At 37.5% G+C, this 21,687-nt stretch overlaps 1 protein-coding gene across 1 annotated transcript; it reads right to left on the bottom strand.

The window, feature by feature from the left end:
* Positions 1-1,601: 1,601 nt before the first annotated feature.
* Positions 1,602-20,185, bottom strand: LOC132708107 (uncharacterized). Its single transcript, XM_060680230.1, has 12 exons — positions 20,170-20,185; positions 19,382-19,611; positions 19,170-19,296; positions 18,582-18,706; positions 16,186-16,384; positions 13,965-14,028; positions 13,756-13,845; positions 13,034-13,159; positions 11,157-11,398; positions 10,557-10,754; positions 5,458-5,766; positions 1,602-1,633 (listed from the first exon to the last, which is right to left on the bottom strand). The coding sequence occupies exons 1-12, from the start codon at positions 20,171-20,173 to the stop codon at positions 1,602-1,604; spliced, it is 1,746 nt and encodes a 581-aa protein (XP_060536213.1). The 5' UTR covers positions 20,174-20,185.
* Positions 20,186-21,687: the final 1,502 nt, after the last annotated feature.

The following is a 21,687-nucleotide window of genomic DNA, read 5'->3' as shown; positions in this document are numbered from 1 at the left end:
TCCGTCCAGCATTGCAGAAATGCTCACTGTTTTTTACATTAAACCTATTATCCGACATAAATAAATATACAGGAATTTACAGAAATTTTCTAACTCAAAAATAAAAATTATAAAAAATCAACCATATTTGATACAAGAGATGGACAGATATTACATATTAAGTTGAACACCAACAGGACAAAGGCCTCGGAGTCATGGACAAATTTCATTTCACCTTTGTGGCATATCTAGGGTCAAAATGAAAAAGTTCTTTCAACCATATAAACATTTATTGATTCTGCGGTGCAATAAATACAATGAACCGAATATTATTTTAGTTATAACTTCCAAAATATAAATGATGCAGTCCCCTGTAGCGGCCGTGTCCACTACATACAAAAAGTGGCACCTGGTAAAGAAAGAAGACTCAAATATAACATGGTGAGAAGAAAAACAAATATTTTGAACTTTAAAAATGCCATTTCTTTGCGCTTTTTGGATTTTCAGCCAGTTATCCTAACCGTCACTGTCTTTTGCTCTATATCAATGTTGTTGCATTTTTTTCCCTAAACTTAAGAACTTGTGAAGTTCGTTATGAAGTTGAAGAACTTCATCAAATTTATATAATTTATGAATTTAGTAAAAAAATGATAGCTTCTCTTATTTTTTTTAATATTTTATTTGGTATTGACTTTGGGTGAAAATATTAAAAGCGTACGCCCCTGGCTTTAACTATTTTCTTTACAAAAAATGACTCGAAAAATCCATCATTGTAAAAATTTAAAGGAATAATTTTTTGTAGGTGCAAGGTGAATTTGAATACAATTTTTTTTGTATTATTTCAATTGTCGCTCAATTTCATGCAGAGTGATCAGAGAAAGTTACATATTTTTTTATGGAATGCCCTATATTTTGGTTACATTTTTAAATATCCCTTTAAAAGGCGAAAAATGGCGGATAGCCATTTAAAAGACAAATATAACTATGTAGAGTCATGTGGGGCAAGTGTGCGCAGGCTTATTATTTATAAAACAGTTGACAGTAGAGTAGGGGAATCAACTGCCTTCAGTAGTCACTACGACGTTGGACAAAAGACTAGAGTCTTGTCTGGCAAAGTTACGTAGTTTTAGTAATATTGGTAAGTTAAAATTTTGGTTATTATTCTTACGATTTTTTCCAATTTAGAATTCAAATACTTTTATATTTATGTAGCGGTAATTAGTATTAATTATGTCCAATTATGCTCGTTTATATATCTAATTTTATCAGCTATACAACAAAACTTGGTAGAATGACTCAAAAATGTGTAATTTTAAACTAAATCTGTAAAGGCGATTAGAGTTAAGTGTACGCATACGGTTGTGGGGTAAGAGTACGCATATTTTAATGCGTACTTTTACCCCGATAGTGAGTTCTTTGTGTATTGATACTCGTTGTTATTTGTTTCAGGTTTTACTTACATATTTCTTAAAAAAAAACTACAATGCCTCGAAATTACAAGCGGAAGGCTCCACACAGGTCCGTTGTTACCCGTGATCAATTTGATGCTGCTAAGCGATTGATTGCCGAAGGTTTAAGTAAAAGAAAAGCAGCTGAACAGGTTGGAATGAAAGAGAGTACTCTCAGGAAGCGACTAAAATCTGATTCAACTGCTCTAAAATTAGGAAGATTTACTTCAACTTTCACAAGTGAGCAAGAAAATGAAATATATAATTATTTAAAAAGATGTGATGATCTCTATTATGGTCTTAATATGACAACTCTAAGAACATTGATCTACGAGTATGCTGAAATAAATCATATTCCTCATCGGTTTAGTCAAAAGTCGAAAATGGCTGGACGTGATTGGGTGTATGGATTTTTAAAAAGGCACCCTGACTTGAATTTACGACAACCCACGTCAACTAGCATAGCTAGATCAAATAAAACTGAAAATTCTAAAAAAAAACAAAGAAGAATACTACTATCAAAGATAAGGCTGTTAAAGTTAAGGCTAGTCAAGAAAATATTAATGATTTTAAGGAAAATGATGATTACTGTGCATTGTGTGGTGAAAAATACGTTGATCCACCTACAGAGGATTGGATTAAATGTAGCTTATATCATAGCTGGTGGCATGAACAGTGCACTCATTATGAAACTGGTGCTTTCATATCTGATATATGTTCTAATAATTAAGATTTTATCATATTCGTTAAAAACGATCTCATTTGAATTTATCTCTATTCAAAACTGTTAACTACTCTAAGCCTTATTCTCGATAAAAATCAAGTTAAACAGTATTTGTCAAAAATTATATATTTAATATATAAATATAAAAAATGGAGTAGAAAATGATAAGTATTGATAAAAAATAATATTTATAACTTTACATATGGTGTAACTATATGTAACAAGTTATGGTATAAATTATTACAAATGCGCACACTTACCCGCAGTGCTGCGCACGTTTACCCCAATATTGGGGTAAGTGTGCGCATTCTGACTAACATTTAATTTATTTTATTTCTTTAATTACAATTAAGTAAATTGAATTTCATGTTACGTAATTGTTAAATCAATAAATCCTTTAAATAAATACTTTTATTTCAATTTATTTTGTACAATTATTACAATTTTATGACCATAGAAAAAAAAAAGCGCACTCTTGCCCCACATGACTCTACGTTTTTATCAATTGCGAAGCAATGTTAATTATTAATTACTGTATCGATTACATTTTATTTAAAATAGTTTCATATTAAATTTTCCACATGTCCGCCATGTTGAATATTTCAATATATTACCTCCGAATGATTTATGGCATTTAACTTTAAAGTTTAATATATAATTCTCTAGAATAAAAAATTCACTGATATCGCGATTTTTTTAAAAATTAGATTCGGATGGAACGTAGATTGTAGCGCGACGACTGTATCGGTACTGTAGACACAGTACACACAATACCGATACAGTCGTCGCGCTACAATCTACGTTCCACTGAAGATGGCTGCCGCAGTAGCAGCTGAAAGCTTTGGTAGCAAAACCAATGGACCACGGCCTAACAGCTCGAAAAATCTCATAGATTAATTACTAGTAATTATGATTTTTATTTAGGGAGACTAGATATGGTAAACAAAAATAGGATTTTGGGATATAATTATTGCTAACTCTAAATTCGTAGGTTAATTTCTTGCAATTTTTGATTTGAAATCAAACACACATATATTGAGATTGCGATATTTGTTCGTGACCGTATATTAAAGAGACCAACTACACTCATTTCGTACTCTTTTTCCGGAAATCTTTTCAAATCCTGCACTCTGAAAGTACTCATTTGTTTAATTTTATACTCATTTGTATTGCTAAAACATTTTTTTAGATTATTTTATTAAATAAATATTTAAAATTATTTTGACAGTTATACTACAGACCTTTTTTTCTAGCAATATTTGTGGACGTAATCCCCAGGCTGATTTTTGATGTGCAGTCTTGACGCATACGTAGTATGTACGGCAAAGTTTTATGGGAATTCCCTTTCTGTTTAATTAATTTGAAAACCAACAATTTCGCACTTATTGCTGAAGTTAACATGATGTCAGGTGCACAAAATAAAATAAAATTTTATTTTATTCATCTAGTAAATGTGAAAGTTGCATGTACGTATTAATATTCATTTTCATCTTACTTAAGTAATATCAGATTATAACGTTTATTTAGAACCAAAATAAAAATTATATTAGTAATATAGTTTTTAGATTATTAATTCAAATATGAGCAATAACAAAATAAGGAAAAATCGCATAAACTAAAAACTAAAAAAACGCGTCAAAAATCGAAACGTATCCTTGGTTGAAGACAGACAGGGAATTTTCAATGCGGCATTTTATAAGGTTGTTCGGAAAGTCATTTCGTTTTTTCCCGTCAGAGGACTTAATTACGTTTTTTCGAAACCAACTTCACACTTAAGCCGCATAACCATTATATGTCTTGAGAGCTGATATTACAAGGCTTGTGTGTGAAAAAGTTCTACTAATTCTACGCAGTGGTTTTTGGTTGGTGCCCTTTTAAATATGGAGAGAAATAAGCAGCATTTTCGTCATATTTTGCTTTTTTACTTTAGAAAAGGTAAAAATGCTGTCCAAGCGAGAAAAAAATTGACGGATGTGTATGGAGAAGGCGTGTTAACAGTACGCCAGTGCCAGAACTGGTTTGCAAAATTTCGATCCGGCAATTTTGATGTCGAAGATGCACCACGGTCTGGAAGGCCGGTCGAAGCTGACAAAGATGCGATAAAGGCATTAGTTGATGCAAATCGGCGAATAACCACACGAGAGATCGGTGAGAGATTAAATTTGTCGAATTCGACTGTTTATGGCCATTTGAAAGGCATGGGCTTAACCTCGAAGCTCGATGTGTGGGTGCCCCATGTCCTTACGGAGCGAAACTTGTGTCGTCGCGTTGACGTGTGTGATTCGCTCCTCAACGTCAAGAAAATGATCCATTTTTGAAGCGGATTGTTACTGGGGACGAAAAATGGGTTGTATACAACAATGTTAAACGCAAGAGGTCATGGAGCGGAAAAGATGAACCGGCTCAAAGCGTGTCAAAAGCCAACATTCACTAAAAAAAGGTGATGCTCTCCGTTTGGTGGGATGTCAAAGGAATCGTTTTTTTTGAGCTTTTGCCGGACAATACAACGATTAATTCAGAAGTCTATTGTCATCAACTGGACAAATTGAATGATTCACTTAAAGAGAAGAGGCCCGAATTAATCAACAGGAAGGGTGTAGTGTTCCACCAGGATAATGCGAGACCTCACACAAGTTTGGTCACTCGCCAAAAACTTTTACAGCTGGAATGGGACGTACTGCAACATCCACCATATTCTCCAGATCTGGCGCCTTCCGACTACTATTTGTTCCGGTCTCTGCAAAATTTTTTGGATGGCAAAACCTTTACCTCAAATGAAGATGTCAAAAACCACCTGAACCAGTTTTTTGCCAGCAAGGACCAAAACTTTTATGAGAGGGGAATTATGTTACTGCCAGAAAGATGGCAAAAGGTGTCGGACCAGAATGGCCAATATATAATTTAATAAAATATTTATTCATTATACGAAAACTGTCTTTCATGTTCCCCAAAAAAAACGAAATGACTTTCCGAACAACCCAATAGAATTGAACATATACCACATGAAAATGTAAAAGTTTTAATAAAAAATTCTTTATGTTTTCCAGCCACTAATGCTACTCTGCCGTCTTAACAGTCAAATTTAATACGCAAAATGAAGGTTATTAGACGAACATCCTCATTTAGCCAAGAAATACACCCCGAAGAAAAATATGTTTTAAGAGAAAATAAAGTTTTTATTGTTTTTTTTTTTTTTTTTTTTTTCATCTATGAACCCGGGTCGATTACAGATCTCGGATACAAGATAGAACGAAAAAATTAGACGGTTCATTTTCCGCCTCGATTTTGTTCGCACAATGAACGTACCTGTCGTTGAAACGATCCAATTTAAGTACAAAGTTACCCTGGTGTTTTTCCCGGGATCATCCTTGGGGCAAGCGAGCCCATGGGATATGACCCCGACGAGGTGCAACCTTTGGGTGTTAGGATCCGTCCACAGCAGCGGGCCCCCGGAATCACCAATGCACGCGCGCAATCCTTGAGCAAACGTACAAATCTGATCGCCGGTGATGGTCTCACTCTGATATTGCGCGCACTGCTGGTTCGGAATTACAGTGATCCTTGCCTCCCTTAGCACGTCCGATAGATTCACAGTACGGTCCACACTACCCCATCCTAGTAGAGTAAAAATATGTAAAACAAGTTACAAAGTCAGTTACTTATTTATACAGGGTACCTAAGACGGTGGTCGTGAACACCAATGAATATCAGGCGGATCATATCGTCAAGTCAAAAAAGTTCCTACGTGACCTATGGAACGTATCCTTAAATCTGTTATTAAGGCTTCTTCTCTATCAAACTCCGTGAAAAAATCTGTCACCCCTCATGACTCTAAAATTCCTCGTCTCTACGGACTCCCAAACATTCACAAACCAAGATTACCCCTCTGACCTATTGTGAGCACTATTGCTTCTCCAACATCTTTTCTAGCAAAATATCTAACTTCCTTATTAAAACCTTTAACGGGGAAAGCTGATAGGTTCGTACTTAATTCCTTTCACTTCATTGAACAATTAAAAAACATTACATTAAATGCACAAAATATTCTAGATTTCTTCTTTACTAAATTTCCTATTCTTGAAACTCTCCACATAATTTGAAATATATTAAAATCCGAGAATCTGGAGCCAAACCAACAGCAATAGATTTACTACTGTCACCAGTAATCGCAACACCTTCCATCTAAGAGCAAAATTATGGAAACGCTACGTCGATGACACTTTTGTTATTTTATCATTGAATTAGAAACTAGTAATAACCTCCCATTCTTAGATATACCTATCAATAGAAAATCAGACCTAACATTGGGTCATTGGGTTTACGGAAAACCTACGCACACAGACCGATACCTTAATGGATTGTCACATCACCATCCGGCCAAAAATCATCGGTTATCAACTCTCTTGTTGACAGCCCGAGTCACTGAACCCGGAATTAAAACACCTTACCTCTGCTCTTCTCTCTAATAATTTCCACATTATAGATATTATGCCTTCCAGAACGGCGCCCACGAGGGCCCTGGAGGCTCTGGTGGGGCTGCCCTCTCTGGCGGATCGGGTGCAGATGGTGGCGGCCAGGACAGCTGTGAGGCTGGCGAGCTGCGGGCTCTGCAGGGAGGGGACCTTCGATCGGGGTCCGTACGACATTTTAGAGGGCTGTCGCGGGGATCGCGGGGTCATGGGCATGCCGAGTGACGTCATGATCCCAGAGATGACCTTCTTTGATAAATTGACCTTTCTCTTTCCATCAAGGGAAGATTGGAGAGAGGGCAGAGTCGGCTCCTGGGATGGACTTGTCTGGTACACGGACGGGTCCAGAATGGGAGATCTGGCCGAAGCTGGAGCGTACTGCGAGACAACGGAATCAAGCTTTTCGGTCCCTCTGGGTCAGTACTGCACTGTGTTTCAGGCGGAAATTTTCGCTTTATTGATGGCGGCCAGAGAGGTGCTTCGGCTCAACTACGGAAGCAGGAGAGTCTTCTTCTGCTCGGATAGTAGGGCTGCACTCATGGCGCTGAAGTCAGTGCGTACGCGCTTCTTGTTGATAAAGGAGTGCAAAGGGGTACTGAGGAGGGTGGCTGAGGAGAGAAAGGTCACGTTGGTCTGGGTCCCGGGTCACACCGGTATCCGGGGCAATGAGGCAGCGGACGCCTTAGCCAGGGAGGGCTCCTCGCATAGGCATATAGGGAGGGCGCTTGGGGATCGCCCCGTGTGTGAGGCGGGGAGCTCTCGAAGCCTGGGCGAGAGACCGGGCCGCGAGGGGCTGGAGAGTTGCTCCGGGAATGAGGCAGGCGAGGCTTATGATGGATGGGCCCGCCCTTCCTCGGACCAGGGAGCTGCTTAGACTGACCAGAAGGGAGTGTAGAGCACTAACAGGGGCCTACACAGGACATTGCAGGCTTAGGAGGCATCTTTGCTTGCTAGGCATTGGAGACGACCCGGAGTGTAGGTGGTGCATGGAAGGGGAGGAGACCCCGTATCATCTGCTCACCGAGTGCCCTGCCTTGACATGGGCAAGATTGGGAGTCTTCAGAACGGCCCTGATCGATCCTGACCTTCTATAGGAGGGGCGGCATTCTGGACGCCCTCTAGAGCGGCCTGGGGGCACAACGGGCCCATCTGGTGGCCTAAGCGCTTGGACGCCCGCGAGGGCGCCCTCCTTTAATACCAATACCAATACCAATATTATGCCTTCCATCACAAAATACACTGCGTCCCAACCTTCCATTAGCAATGAAGCCGATAGCAATCCCACATTTGCCACTGTTTTCCTTGCTTACATTCAAAACAAAACATCTAAAGAAACATAACGTCAAAACCAGATTTACCAATTGTCCAAAAATCTCTCAATATCTTCCATCCGTCAAAGACAAAATTCGATTTAAGATGCTAAGAGTTTACAGCAAAGAGAAAACCCTTATTTCAAAACTTTTGGATTATTTCACTCCTTGTAGTCACTCCTTTATGATCGAGTGACAGAATGTATTGGATGGAACCAGCGATTGTCAAATTTAAAACTTATATTTAATGATTTATGAAACTAAGTGAACATGTTATTACTTTTTTAAACAGGAATTCAGTTAACTGTGGGTAGTAAATTCATAAGGTGCGTGGGTTAAAATGCAGAACATGAACAGACCCCTTAACAAATAGTCTTTCACGACGACTTTATATAGAAGGTGTTTATAGTAGCTCACAAAAAAGGCATTTTGCACGTTTAGCGCAAAAACGTCGCATTTTATAACATTACCCAATAATTTATAGGTTGGTAAATAGGTAAATAGGTTAATAAATATATGTACATTCAAGTTATTGCAAGAAAGGGACAACGCAATCATGAACACTTATAGGACCAAATACAAAACAGAAGTTGGAGTCAAATTTGCCAGACAGGGATAAATATTAAATAAATGTTAAATGAATATATATATATATATATATATATATATATATATATATATATATATATATATATATATATATATATATATATATATATATATATATATATATATATATATATATATATATATATATATATATATATATATATATATATATATATTCTCACGTATTGATTCACGGATGGAAAAATGTGATGACACTATACTCCGGGATATCATCCGTTCGCTCGTTGAACTCCGACTGGAATCCTGCATCCGACTGGAATCCTGCAAATCCTGCATCCGACTGGAATCCTGCAGACGTTTCGCCAAAATCTCACTTGGCATCTTCAATGCTCGCGTGTTCGAAGTGTTTTCGGAGCGCGAGCATTGAAGATGCCAAGTGAGATTTTGGCGAAACGTCTGCAGGATTCCAGTCGGATGCAGGATTTGCAGGATTCCAGTCGGAGTTCAACGAACGAACGGATGATATCCCGGAGTATAGTGTCATCATATATATATATATATATATATATATATATATATATATATATATATATATATATATATATATATATACATATATTTGAAGTCCTAAATAAATATATTTGATGTGTTTTAAAAAAATTAATGGTTACTCCTAGTGAGGTGTATAAAGATGGAGGTTACCTTTATAAAATACAAGAAAATTATGGCGGATATACTATGTTTTGGGAATAATCATTAAAATGCTTATGCTTAAAATTTTTGTTTCATTTCAACCATTTGAACAGTTTTACATCACAAAAGAAAACAACCGGTACAAATATTTTCTGCTACACCAAGGCAAGAACACACATTTTTATGTGATTCTCATGTGGCCATGAGAAATGTCTCACCTTAGTAAGGTAGGGTAGGAATCTAGTCAGCTTATTCCCATCGTCAGGTGTAAACCCCACGTATCACCCTATAAGTGGTCAGTTTTATGAGGAAGTTTAACAAATGTTAAATGAGTGATACACCCCAAAAACTTTTTTGCCATTAATCTATTCTATACAGAGTTCTATTTACAAATCTTGAGTTTCTCTTGAGTCGGTTGTTTATAAATCAAACTTGCTGACGTTTCTCCAATCATCAGGTTAAGCCCTGAAGAAGCCAACAGGATGATTGGCCGAACGTCAGCAAGTTTTATTTCTAAACAACCACACAGGAATAAACCACAAGATTTGTAAATAGTATTACTTTAGCCTTTGGAAGTTTCTCTGAAAAATTCTATACAGACTGGTCCATAGGGTAGGTAAGTAAGTGTTAGATTCCAGATTGAAAAAAAGTCAAAAATACTTTAGTAAGGTGATTGTTTAAAAGATAAAGATATCAATGTTGTCATTCATATAATTTCGATAAATTTGATTTGATAGACGTCAACTTTTACCTTAGCCGGTGGCTGTAATAAATAAATAATAACGATAAAATAATTGGTATGATTCTCACGGGTTAACAAAGAATATTCTTTTGAATGCGGGTTGCAGTACCGTTCCATAAAATTAACCTATGTTAATTCATGTGTCCAGTGCGATGTACGTCCTGTAACTTTAAAACAAGCAACCTTTTCCTAATTCGTATTCGGATTGCACCTGTCTATTATCTACTGTCAAATTACAAAGTCTTCCAATTTCGATATAAAAGTCACATCATTCAAACGAAGCAGCTGTTTGTCTTTTTCCATTTGACATTCCATCAATTGCTGCATCCAGATCCCGCGAGGCTCACCTAGACTTTCCATAACGGGAATTTGGATAATGGAATTTTCGACAATTTGTGGGATAAAAAACTGACATGGTAAAATGACAGTTTAAGAACAGAAAAGATAATAACATCCAGTTTTGGTATCAAGTTCAACGAGATACCTGTTACAGTTCGTATCTGCTAGTTGGCCGCTGAAAAATATTTATTTTAAATATTCCTCGGAAAATCATCGAGTGGTACAAGATTATTGCAATTTTTTTAGATCTAAACTGTAGGGTTTTTTATTCTAGGAACTTACCTAATATCGTAACAATTTCACCAACGAAATCGTAGTTCGAGTAGCTAAATGGTAAGCATACGGGGCCAACAAACAAACTAAACACCATTTGGTTTTGAGTTTGAACGATCGCGATGTCATCGGTCACCGGAGTTAGTTGGTAGTTGGGGAAGGTTTCGTAACCGCTGACCGCATAAATTGCCGAATATGGGCTGTTTCCTAAAAAAAATTATTTGGCGCTTTATCTCGATTAATTAGAGTAAAAAAAAAGTTCTAACACTAGAGCCTCTTTATTATAATAAATTATTATTATAAATAATAATAAGAACAATAATAAAAGACTTTAGACTTTAAAGTCTAAAGTAAAAAGTCTATTATTATTATTATTATTATTATTGTTTAATTTACGCAGATAAGTAAGGGTCAAGATTCCAGTGTCGGTGAAGTGTTGTCACAAAACACTGGAGTTTTGCGTCTAATGTTCTACGGTGATTTTTTGGTTTAACACCTTTCGCATTATGTTACAGGTTGATAGGATAACTGCTTTCTGGAGTTGCGTAGAAAGGGCTTTCTGCAGTCTGACGGCTTCCAGATTCCGTGCCAGCTTCGTTGGAATTTCGCCCGTCGCTACAATTATAATGAGAATAGTCTTGATCGTCCTCGCATCCCAGGCCTGCTTCATGTCCTCAGCTAGCGACATGTATTTGTCAACTTTCTCCTGATGTTTCTTGTCAATGTTAGCGGGGGAAAGTACGGAAATGTCCGCCAGAGTAATATTTCGTTGGTCCTTGTCATATATCATGATATCTGGTCTGTTATGTTGTACCGGTCTATCTGTTTGTATTTGTCTGTCCCAGTAGACCCTGTAATGCATATATCTTCTACTATTGTTTGCGGCACGTACCGACAGTATGGCGTTTTATCTTTTATAAGGCCGAGTTTGTGGAAAATCTCGTTGTGTATTATTTTTGCAACGTTGTTGTGCCTTGTCGTGCGGTGCCATCATTTTGCATCCACTAAGAAGGTGTTCTATGTTTTCGTGACCCTCGCCACACATACGACATCTTGTATCGGTTATTATTTCGTCCTTAACGATGTATTTCAGGTAAAATTTTGTAGGGATGATTTGATCTTGTATTGCACATAAGAATCCTTCGGTCTCTGGAAATATGTTGCTTGATGTTAGCCATTTCATCGTAGCAATTATTTCTCTCTCCATCTGCTTTGAAGGGTGGCGATATTGTAATATTGGTCACATCTGTATTCCCTATTTTTAAGGTCAAGTGGCGATAGGCTTCCATCCATTTTGATAACAGCTCTATGCAGAGCCGAGGACGTCTCTTTACCATAGAAATACTGTCTGAGTAACTCCACCTGGCTCTTGTGGCGAAGGCGTATGTCAGTCATTCCCCTTCCGCCTATCGTTCTAGGCAAGTGGAATCTTTCAATGCAAGCTTTGGGGTGATGTTTGCGGTGTTTTGTGAAACAGACTCTTGTCATGCGATCGAGTTCATCCAGGTCGGTTCGGGTCCACGGAACAACACCAAAGATATACGTAACAACTGGGACAGCATAAGTATTTATAGCTGTGATTGTATTGTGCGCCGAAAGCTTAGTTCTGAGAATTGATGCTTGAATTATTTTACCAGCTGTCGCTTTACTTCGTCCTTTGCAATTGCTCTAGCTTGGGCAAATCCAAGGTACTCATATGTCTCGTCCCCTCCGCATGGCCTCAGAGAAATTCTCAATGCACTTAATCTGCTTTTTAAGGCCTTTTTCTGTTGTTGAAAACAGTTTGATGTCATCCATGTATATTAGATGATTTAGCGTAACGTTGTTTCCTAATCCTATGCTCCTCGGAGCAGTCGAGAGTAGGTTAAGGACGATACAGAACCAGAGAGCGCTCAAGCGCTGGAAGATTCCTCTTTAGACCCTAATGGTTATTTTTTCGTTTTCCACCCTTCCATTGTTGATAGCGAGTTGTGTTTCCCATCCGCTCATCATCACTCCGAGAAAATTAGGTGTAGTCGTGTCAATTTTGTATGTAGATAGGCATTGCAAAAGCCAAGAGTGGGGCACACTATCGAAGGCCTTCTGATAGTCAATGTAAGCAGTGTAGAGGTCTTTTCTGTTCTTTACGGCATCTCGGGTAACCACCTGGTCGATCACAAGCTGCTCCGTGCAGCCTTGAGATAGCTTTCTGCAGCCTTTTTGTTCTTCTGCCAGGGGATCGTACTCGATAAGGTGTTCATATATTTTATTGCAAAGAATACCGCTCAGTATTATTTTACGTTTTTATTTTATATTATATTTATATTATTTTATTTTAAGTATTATTATTAGATGATTAGAAATCTGCTAATTAATCAGACATCCAGGCTTGGCTCATGGCGATTTTGTTTACCCGGATTATGTCTAGTGCTTCTACCGGAAGTCACCGACCGACTAAACCCTTCCCCCTTTTACCCTTTTGTCTTGGAACTGCTGACGGGCATTACTTCAAGAAGAGGGTTCCCGGTTGACTGAAGTTCAGCGAGCTTGTATAAGATTTGGTGGTTCTATTCTTTTGGCAGAGAGTATTTGGTTTATCATTTTGCAGACATGGTCCCAATTTGTCGACGACTCTAAAATTTTTTCAACTAGGTTGTCTGGGCTTATGTTTGCCCGGTGAGTATTTATGTCAGAAAGAAATCTACTTCACCGTGTGATCACATGCGGGGCTCCGCAGGTGACGTCCTTTTGCGCTGCCTCTCATATGCTTAAACGCCTATCTTCCAAGTAGCTTGCTATCATGGTATACAGATAAGGGGCGTTTTTGACGTCTACCGTAATGAGAGCACATAGTTTCCTCATTAACCACGGTGTCTGTTTTACGTCGTCTACCTTTTCTCGGATCCTTCTCAAAGCGCTGATAGTTTATTTCTTCTAGAGAATTCTACATTCAACAGTATCTGCACTCCTCAATATAATCCTTCGCATTTGTGTATATAATTTCAGAAGGGAGGTTGTCAGGTCCGGGGGCTTTGCTCTGCTTTATTTATCAGACTGCAGTTCTTAGTTCTTCGACTGTAAACAGAGGTATGTCCCTAAGTTGAACTGTCTACTTCCTAGATAACTTTCTCCCATGCAGCTTTTTTTGCCTCAGAAATTGCTATTTTGAGTAGGGCTCTATCTGCTTTATAATTATCATGGCATCATCTCTTACTTGGTGCATCGCTACGTTTGTTGGCTCGGACCAGCCTTTTTTTTCTCGCTTCTGCTACTTCTGCTGTCCATCAGCACGCCGGCCTTCTTACGCGGCTGCGTTTCCCTACAAAGGTTTTATCGCACGCATTTGTTGCTAAGTCCGTGAAATGCTGATCTCAGATTATTATTAAGTTGCCTGCCTAGTTTCAGAGATAAATCGATAAGCATTCCTTTATTTATTACCCAGCGCTGGGCTGTATTGGGTTTTTGTAGCTCGGTCTCGTTGGTTCCAGTTCCAGTTCCAGATCTTCATGGACTTTCCAATTTATAACATGTTTGGATATGTTTTGGGTGCTAAATGTTATGTTAATATGTGACTCGCTCTGCTTCCCCTGATGTGTACAATGAGCCAACCATTAGCATTGAAGTCTCCTCCTATGACCGTCTCTTTCATTTGTTTTTTCATATCTTCCCTGAGATTAGGCAGAAAATTCTTAAACGTGGCGTTTGGTGATATGTATCAGCTGTAGATAATAACTTGTGGTGTCCCCACCCGTACGAAACCGACCCCTGCTCCATTTTGTAAGATCTTGATGTGGCCTCCTGGGACATAAATCGCTGTATTCATATTTTGGACGCAAATCCATTTCCCATATTTCAACTTCTTCCGGTTTCGCTCTGCTACCAGGACAATATCCACCCCTTGTGCGTATGCTATCTTATATAGCATATCCACCGCCTTTGAGTTTCTGTCTACGTTTCCTTGCAGAATCTTGATGTCCTCATATTGGCCATGGTAATGTTCCCTATTTCTTCTGTCTGTCATCGTTAGTTGTGTTAGGTGCATTATTTTGTTAGTTTTGTCTTGTCTGCTTCAAAAAGTTGTCATAGCATGTTTGCTCATTTTTACATCCTGCAGCTTTGTGTTCTTCATCTTCATATCTGTAGCACAATTTCGCACAATTTGACCCTTGGCACGTTTTGATAGAATATTCTTGTTGAAGGCATAACACTTCAGGACTGGTATGCGCTCCTTGATATTACAAGAGTTCCATCCGATCCTGATCCTATGCGCTTTTTTTAGGATTTCTGAAACCTTTGGGTTCACTGTTACTGTTGCAGCCTGAGAGCTTCTAGAATATTATCCTCATAGACTTCACCTCTATATCCCCTTCGAATCCATCTGTGAAGGTCTGCAGTGCTAGTTGCCGCGTCTATGCCGTATAATTGAAATATCGTCTTCGGTTCTCTTGCAGTTCAAGCTTCGGCGTTCGTGATTTTTATTCGCCTTGTTGCTTTTCATAATTAATAATACTTCACCATTTTTAGTCTCCTTTACTTGCTTTATTTCAGTATTATCTTTAGCGCTAATATTGCCTTCACTTCCCTCAGCAGCTCAGCATATGTTTTGTTTCTTGCCTTAACAATTAGGACATTTGTGTATTTGTCCTGATTAGTCTTTATAGTCTTAACCGCGCTCTTGTTGATTTCTTGTTTCGGCATATGGAGGCTTATCCCTATCTTTGTGTCGAGCAGCTTTCTGACCATTTCAGTTTCATATCGGTCGGGTATTGGCATCCGTATTTTATTCGTTCCCAATTTTTTTTTTTGTTCATCGTTCACAGGTCCCATGAGACATAGCCTGAATACGGTACATTCACTTGTTGCCATTCTACTGAGGTATGCTATTTCAGTAGTCTCTTTTGGATCGCGAGTTCGGGATATATCTCATTAAAGATCCTACTGATACCCTTAGTTATTTCAGGGACTTCGGAGAATATCGCCAGGGCACCTTCAGAACTTTCTGATAGTGGATTTCCCACTTCGATTTTTACGTTTTTGTATTATATCTCAAACCAGATCATCTAAAGATCTTCTTTAAAGACTCCCTTATGAGTTCTGCTTCTTTCTCCTCTGTCATGTTCACAGTTTGCGTTTCTGTGTTTGCCATATTATGTTCATTACTTGTTTGTGTTGCAACTGACTTTTTCTCTATTTCACTACTATTACTACTTCTGCCTTTTCCCAACCACATCTGTATTTCTTTGCCTTTAAATCTGCCGAATCTTCGATGTCCTTTTTAGTACTTATATTTGTCTGAATGGCACTCATCAACTTTGAATCCTGGGCATCCATATCTTCAATAAGTTTCTTGATTGAGAGGCCTTCATTATTTTCTGTCTCTTCCTGTTTTGGCGAGGTCTCCTCTCTGGGTCTTTTAGCTGGATTTTCCGTGTTCTTCATATGGGCCCGCGTCGAGGATCTTCCTACCAGACTTCTTTTTGGAAAAGGATCCTTCACACCGGACCAGCTGAAGCGTCTCTCTCGTGTATTTAACCCAGTTGCATCAAAACTCCAGTGATATTGACTTAGAGGTTGTGGAATTAAACCCATATATCGGAATTTCGGTCCCCCGATGGAACGTGTTAAACGAATCGTATATCATCTGACGATATCGCATTACCTGAAGGTATGTTGACCTCGCCCACCATCACCGAAAACGCACTGGGGTCTTTACCGTACACGCAATGGGCAGCCGTCAACAGGAAAAAGTCAGAGATTATGCTAGCCCCGCAGAATAAGCGGCGAGTGCCCACATGTATTAGTGCAGCCATCGAAGGGTACACATTGCGCCCCGTTTCTTGTCCACCCAGGATCGTAGCCTAAAAAACGAACGTTTTGCAAAATGTGAACTATAACTCGATTCACCAATGACCAGCGTCGAAAAAAAAATTTCTCTCTGTTCCAGGGTTTTTGGACGATAACTTTCGAATGGTTTAGTGAAGCTTCGGCGCCCATCTTTATTTTTCGATTTTCGACTGTTTTTTGGACATTCCCACGAAACACGATAAGTATCCGAAATTTGAAGCTATCGACTTCAAATTTAGCAGAGAAGTAAAAGTTCTTGCCCACATTTAAACGGTAGGAATTGGGTGCAATCAAATTTCACCTAGTATTTTGAAAATTTTGAAATTTTTTAATGGTCATATTGGCTTCCAGAAAAACATGCTTTCCTCCATAACCATTCACCGGATCGGCAAAATTCTATAACCAGTGGAAGCGGAAGTGCTATAACATTTATTTCAGGCATTTTTCGATTATATACAGGGTTTTCCAATTATACACAAAAATCTAAAAGACCCCGAAGATTTCAAATTTGAAAATGATGGACATGTTGAAACGGCCTTTGCCGACAAATGTTTGTTTCAAGTAGCTCCATAGGAAATAATCAAGTTGTATGAGATCAGGGGATCTATCAGCCCTAAAAAGATATGAATATTTGTGAGTAACCAACATATGTTCAAGATATTCCCTAAACTGTGACATAAAGCACCTTGTTGGTACCAAATGAGTCTTGTAAAGGTTCGTCGTATTCTAATCTGTCTGAAGGAATATTGGTCATGAGATTGTTTTACAAAATAGTTGTTTTTATCAGATACGTTTCATTAGAAATGGGCCATCTTCTAACTCCTCTGGGATGAACGGTGTTTGGATCGGCATAGCTTATAAAAGTGAGATTATACAATTAAAAGCACCACAAAAAAAATAATTTTAGTTTTATGTAACAAATATAAACAATTGAAAATTTCGTTTTCTTGCTTAAAGTGTTCTAGTTTTCAACATTCAAATAGTATATCAAATAAAATGGAAATAATAAAAAAAAACACAAAAGGGATTTTAAACTAAACTCTGATTTTAAAGTACATTAACATTAATAACTTAAAGTGTTCTTTATTTTATGTAGATCAAGAAGGCATTCCCATGGTGACTCTGCAATAGGATGGGTGCAAGTTTGAAATGTTAAAAATGTTTGCACGGTTAAGGCTATAACATAATGTTAACCAAAAACAATATGCAATTACTGAGAATGTGAAAAAGAATATGAGAAAGAAACTTTCTATATGCATTCGGCTTGTGTTGCAAATTTTACGTGTTACGTGTTGCCTCCCTAATGTGACTTCATATAAGAAGTGAAGTTGTTATTGGGCAAAGAGCAAACTCTCCAAAGTCGGAACTACAATCAAGTTTTTGACATTACGGGATTTTGGAGCGGAGAAAGACCTAAGCTCTGCTGACGAAAGCTCACTTCTTTTACATTTTAGTGTTGATGGAGTGCTGGCTTTTATCAGCTGGTATTAAAATTTGCCAACATTAATAACTTGCTTTGCTGCGACAATTGGATTTTTTATGGCTTCCATTATTATTACATAAAATATACTAATGACAAATACAATCTGTCGTAAAGTAAATACAAACATACCTTTACGCGAGCCAAAAATAAACGTAAATAAAAGGCCTTCTAACCTATAATTCTCGGCCTCTAGTCTGAGAATAACACTATAAGCTGCGATATGACGTCACGATTATATCCGTGCGTGCCGTCTGAAAAGAATAGCCACAACTTGAATTACTTATTGCAACTTATATATTGGGTTTTGAGTTTTAATACTTGGTATGTGTTATTTGTATACATAAACAAATGTGTGAAAGGAATAAAAAAAATGTTCAAGTTCCCTATTGTCGGTATTTTATGTCAAATCTATTTTAAAGACGTAGTTTTTTATTTTTTGAAAACCCTCCTGTACAAATGGAAAAACTTAATTTTTTAAAGAAACTTCCACCGGCTACTGTAATACTATTTACAAAACTTCTGGATTCTTTCTGCGTCGATTGTTTTTGAATCGAACTTGCTAACGTGTCTTAAATCATCCTGTAGGCTTCTTTGGAGCTTAACTCAAAAAAAATTTTTTTCAGCTATGTTCTGAAGAAACCCAGAGGATGATTGGCGAAACAGCAAAAGCAAAAACTGTTTTTTTTATTTGTTAATTAAATTATTAAAAGCATTAAAGTTTGATTAACCGTTTGCTTCCAGCCACAGCTGCAGCCCTGTGAGTTTTGTATCTCCAGTTTTTCCGGACTGTCCTTGATAGCGGTCATGGTACAATGGAACTGTCCACCGGGAGAGGTAAGCGTCGAAAACAGTTCTGGAACAAATATATTGCCATGGTTTCGTCATGGTTTTTCCCTAGACGACGAGGAGAAATCTACTTAAGCTGCTGGTTGCGGAAGGTCTAATATTATCCGGAATACATCGTCTGTATTTATGTATTGCCTGATAAATTCTGCCTTTAATCGTTATACCATTATTATAGCCTACCACTGTCAAGCAAATATTGAATATGCCATACCACGAGGAATTATGAGTTTTTTTGAAATTTAGAAGTGGGTTTTTGAAATCTAGATAACTATTTCATTTCTTCTTAAAAGGTAGGAGGTGTTGTTGATTTTATAGTTTTTTTTTTATTTAGATGCTAGAAGTTAGAATAGACAAATTAAAACCAGTATGAAATGATTTTCTCCGAAATGCAACCCCAAGAAAGCCTGACGTAATTGCTTTATTTTTCTACGGTCATTATATAGCCTTCGATTTTATTCAAAGCCAATTACCGATTGTAAGGGTGTTTGCCTGGGAAATAGCGGAAAACGATCCGTTTCCGCAGTAATTATGTGCATCGCCAAGAGTCTGATTACCGGTTGACGATACGGTCAGCTTGTCACCCTGACAATTTGAAGACTACAACAAAAATGGTACTCACTGAAACAAATCTGTATCTTTCAGAATAATTTTTATTGTGGTTAATATTAGTGGTGTTACCAACTTTCGGCAGTGAGACATCGGTACAGGACAAGCTAATTTTGGTACCGATCACACTTTTCGCCACCCATCTACACGACGAACCTCCACTGTAGTTTTGAGGGTATTCTTGGTTGCGGATGTGGTATTCCTTCCCGACTATCATTTCCTGATACACATCGCAATTAGGATCGATTGCTGCGCACATGGGCACCAGGAAATTCCATAGGGCCGCCGAAATGATTGAGAAACTCCCTAAATAATAATACGTTTAGGGTGGGCCGTTTATCTTGGGACACTTTCTTATCTCAGAAACTATAGGGAATGGAGCCAAAAGTCAAAAACCAAAGTTAATGGAGGTATTACAAACCTTCAATTTATTTTTATGTAGTATATACAGGGTGTTTCATTATTCGTGGGCGAGTATCAACTCTTTTATTGTAAATGGAACGCTTGGTATATTACTTCATTTTTGTACTCATTTTGCGTATAATATCTGCCAATTTCTTTATTCGGAAGCATTTATTATTTCACTTGATTAAGTTTTCTTATAGACAAAAGACTCGAATAACGGATTTCATAAGAAATTTCGATACATAATAATACTGGGTAGGCGAAAATAAAATTAAAATTGAAATTTAAAAAAATGCCAAAAAACGTTTTTTTTTAATGGAAACTACCTATTTTTAGTTATATTTTTATATATAAAAACGTGTCTTCCAAATAGTTTATTGTTTTTTGAACAATTTTTGACGTTTTATCGCCAAAAGTTAAATGAAAAAGTTAAACTCCAAAGGTTTAATGGTCGCTCACCCATACTGCCGTTGACATAACACTAACTTTACAATTGTTTTACGACCTTTACTCTTTATTAAATTCCTGCTATCGCGTTTCAATTAATTTTTAAGGATTATTATTTGTCCAAGTTCGATTATACTAAACAATACCTTTCGATTTACATTTAAGTTCATTAGTAAGCTTACGTTAACGTTCTATATATACAGGGTCAGCAGTTGAAGGGTATAAACTAAAAGATGGGGCAGCATTCTGATGAATCTATTGAGGACCAAGTAGGATTGAGCAATTGACCTGTGAATTGAAATTGAAATAGTATTCGGATATTCGTTGAAGAGGGTTATAGGTAAATTGAACATCACAAACGCATAATAATCTATTACAAAATACATTTTACTTTTTACAACACTTCTGGATTCCTCCTGCATCGAACTTGCTGACGTTTCGCCAATCGTCCTGTTGGCTTCTTCACAGCTTGACTGAAACTGGCCCGCATTTTACTCTGTATCTGCTTATTTATTGCATGAGGGGGGCAGAGCTAAATGAGGGGCATAAAAGCCGTTTCGGATGACTGATTCCCATATTGGTGACCTGAGTCGCCGTTAAGATTGTTAGGTTGTATATAGATTTCTACAGACTCTCGGATTTTTCGTTGGTAGAAGAATTGATTACATGCAAGAATTTTAGTTTTAGCGAATAAAATTTTATGTTCGGTTTAGTGATTGTGTTCAGCAACTGCTGATGAGTTTTTTTGTGTTAGTCTTAAGGCTCTTTCATGTTCTATGAGTCTAGTTGATATTTTTCGTCCGATATTGCTTTTATGATTTTGCTATTTTACGAAAAAATTTCCTTCTTTTTGTTATACAATATTTATACTTTCAAGCGGAGGTTTTCATTAGTGTTACAAACATAGGGAAGGAAACGGAATAAAGGTAAAGGATACTGTTTTATTTTTGATACCTAATTAGCTGGATGGGACGTTGATAATTAAAATGGTAAAAATATTAGGCATATACAGCCTTATATAAAATTGCTTTAATTTTTTATGCTAAATATGACCAAAAAGTTTTTGCAGTCTTTTAATTTTATTTTTCGCGTACCCTGTATTAATATATCCTTTGCCTACAACAGAACGTAACTCGAGTTTATTCAATTTAAAATAAGAAAGTTGATACTCGCCCGCGAAAAATGAAACACCCTGTATATACAACATTAAAATAAACTGAAGGTTTATAACACAAAGATTCTGATAGGAAACTGATTCGACACGGCACATTTCTACCGACAATTTGACGCTTTACACGAGTTATGTACAATGATTTCCACGTAATAAGGATAGGACACCGCGAGATCTACGATTTGGCCACGATGGCACTACGAAGAGACCGCGAGATTCACATTGTCAGCTTTTCGGATACGAACCTATAAAGTCTTAGTTTTAAGTAATATGAAGGATTCTTGTTGTAACTGCTGCTGCAGAAACTCTTAATTTTCGATTGTATTTTGAAAATAACGTTTTTTAGAAAGTTATGTAGT

Source organism: Cylas formicarius, unplaced genomic scaffold (genome assembly GCF_029955315.1).
Source record: "Cylas formicarius isolate icCylForm1 unplaced genomic scaffold, icCylForm1.1 PGA_scaffold_10__41_contigs__length_53128322, whole genome shotgun sequence".
NCBI classification, from domain to species: Eukaryota; Metazoa; Arthropoda; class Insecta; order Coleoptera; family Brentidae; genus Cylas; species Cylas formicarius.
The sequence above is the reverse complement of the archived record's forward strand: the minus strand, read 5'-3'. Positions and strand labels throughout refer to the sequence as shown.

Coding starts and splice junctions, on each gene's coding strand:
- LOC132708107 (XM_060680230.1), bottom strand. Junction 13,846..13,964: donor CCAATACAGCCCAGCGCTGG/GTAATAAATAAA, acceptor AAACCTTTGTAG/GGAAACGCAGCCGCGTAAGA. Junction 5,767..10,556: donor TGAAATTGTTACGATATTAG/GTAAGTTCCTAG, acceptor TTACTCTACTAG/GATGGGGTAGTGTGGACCGT.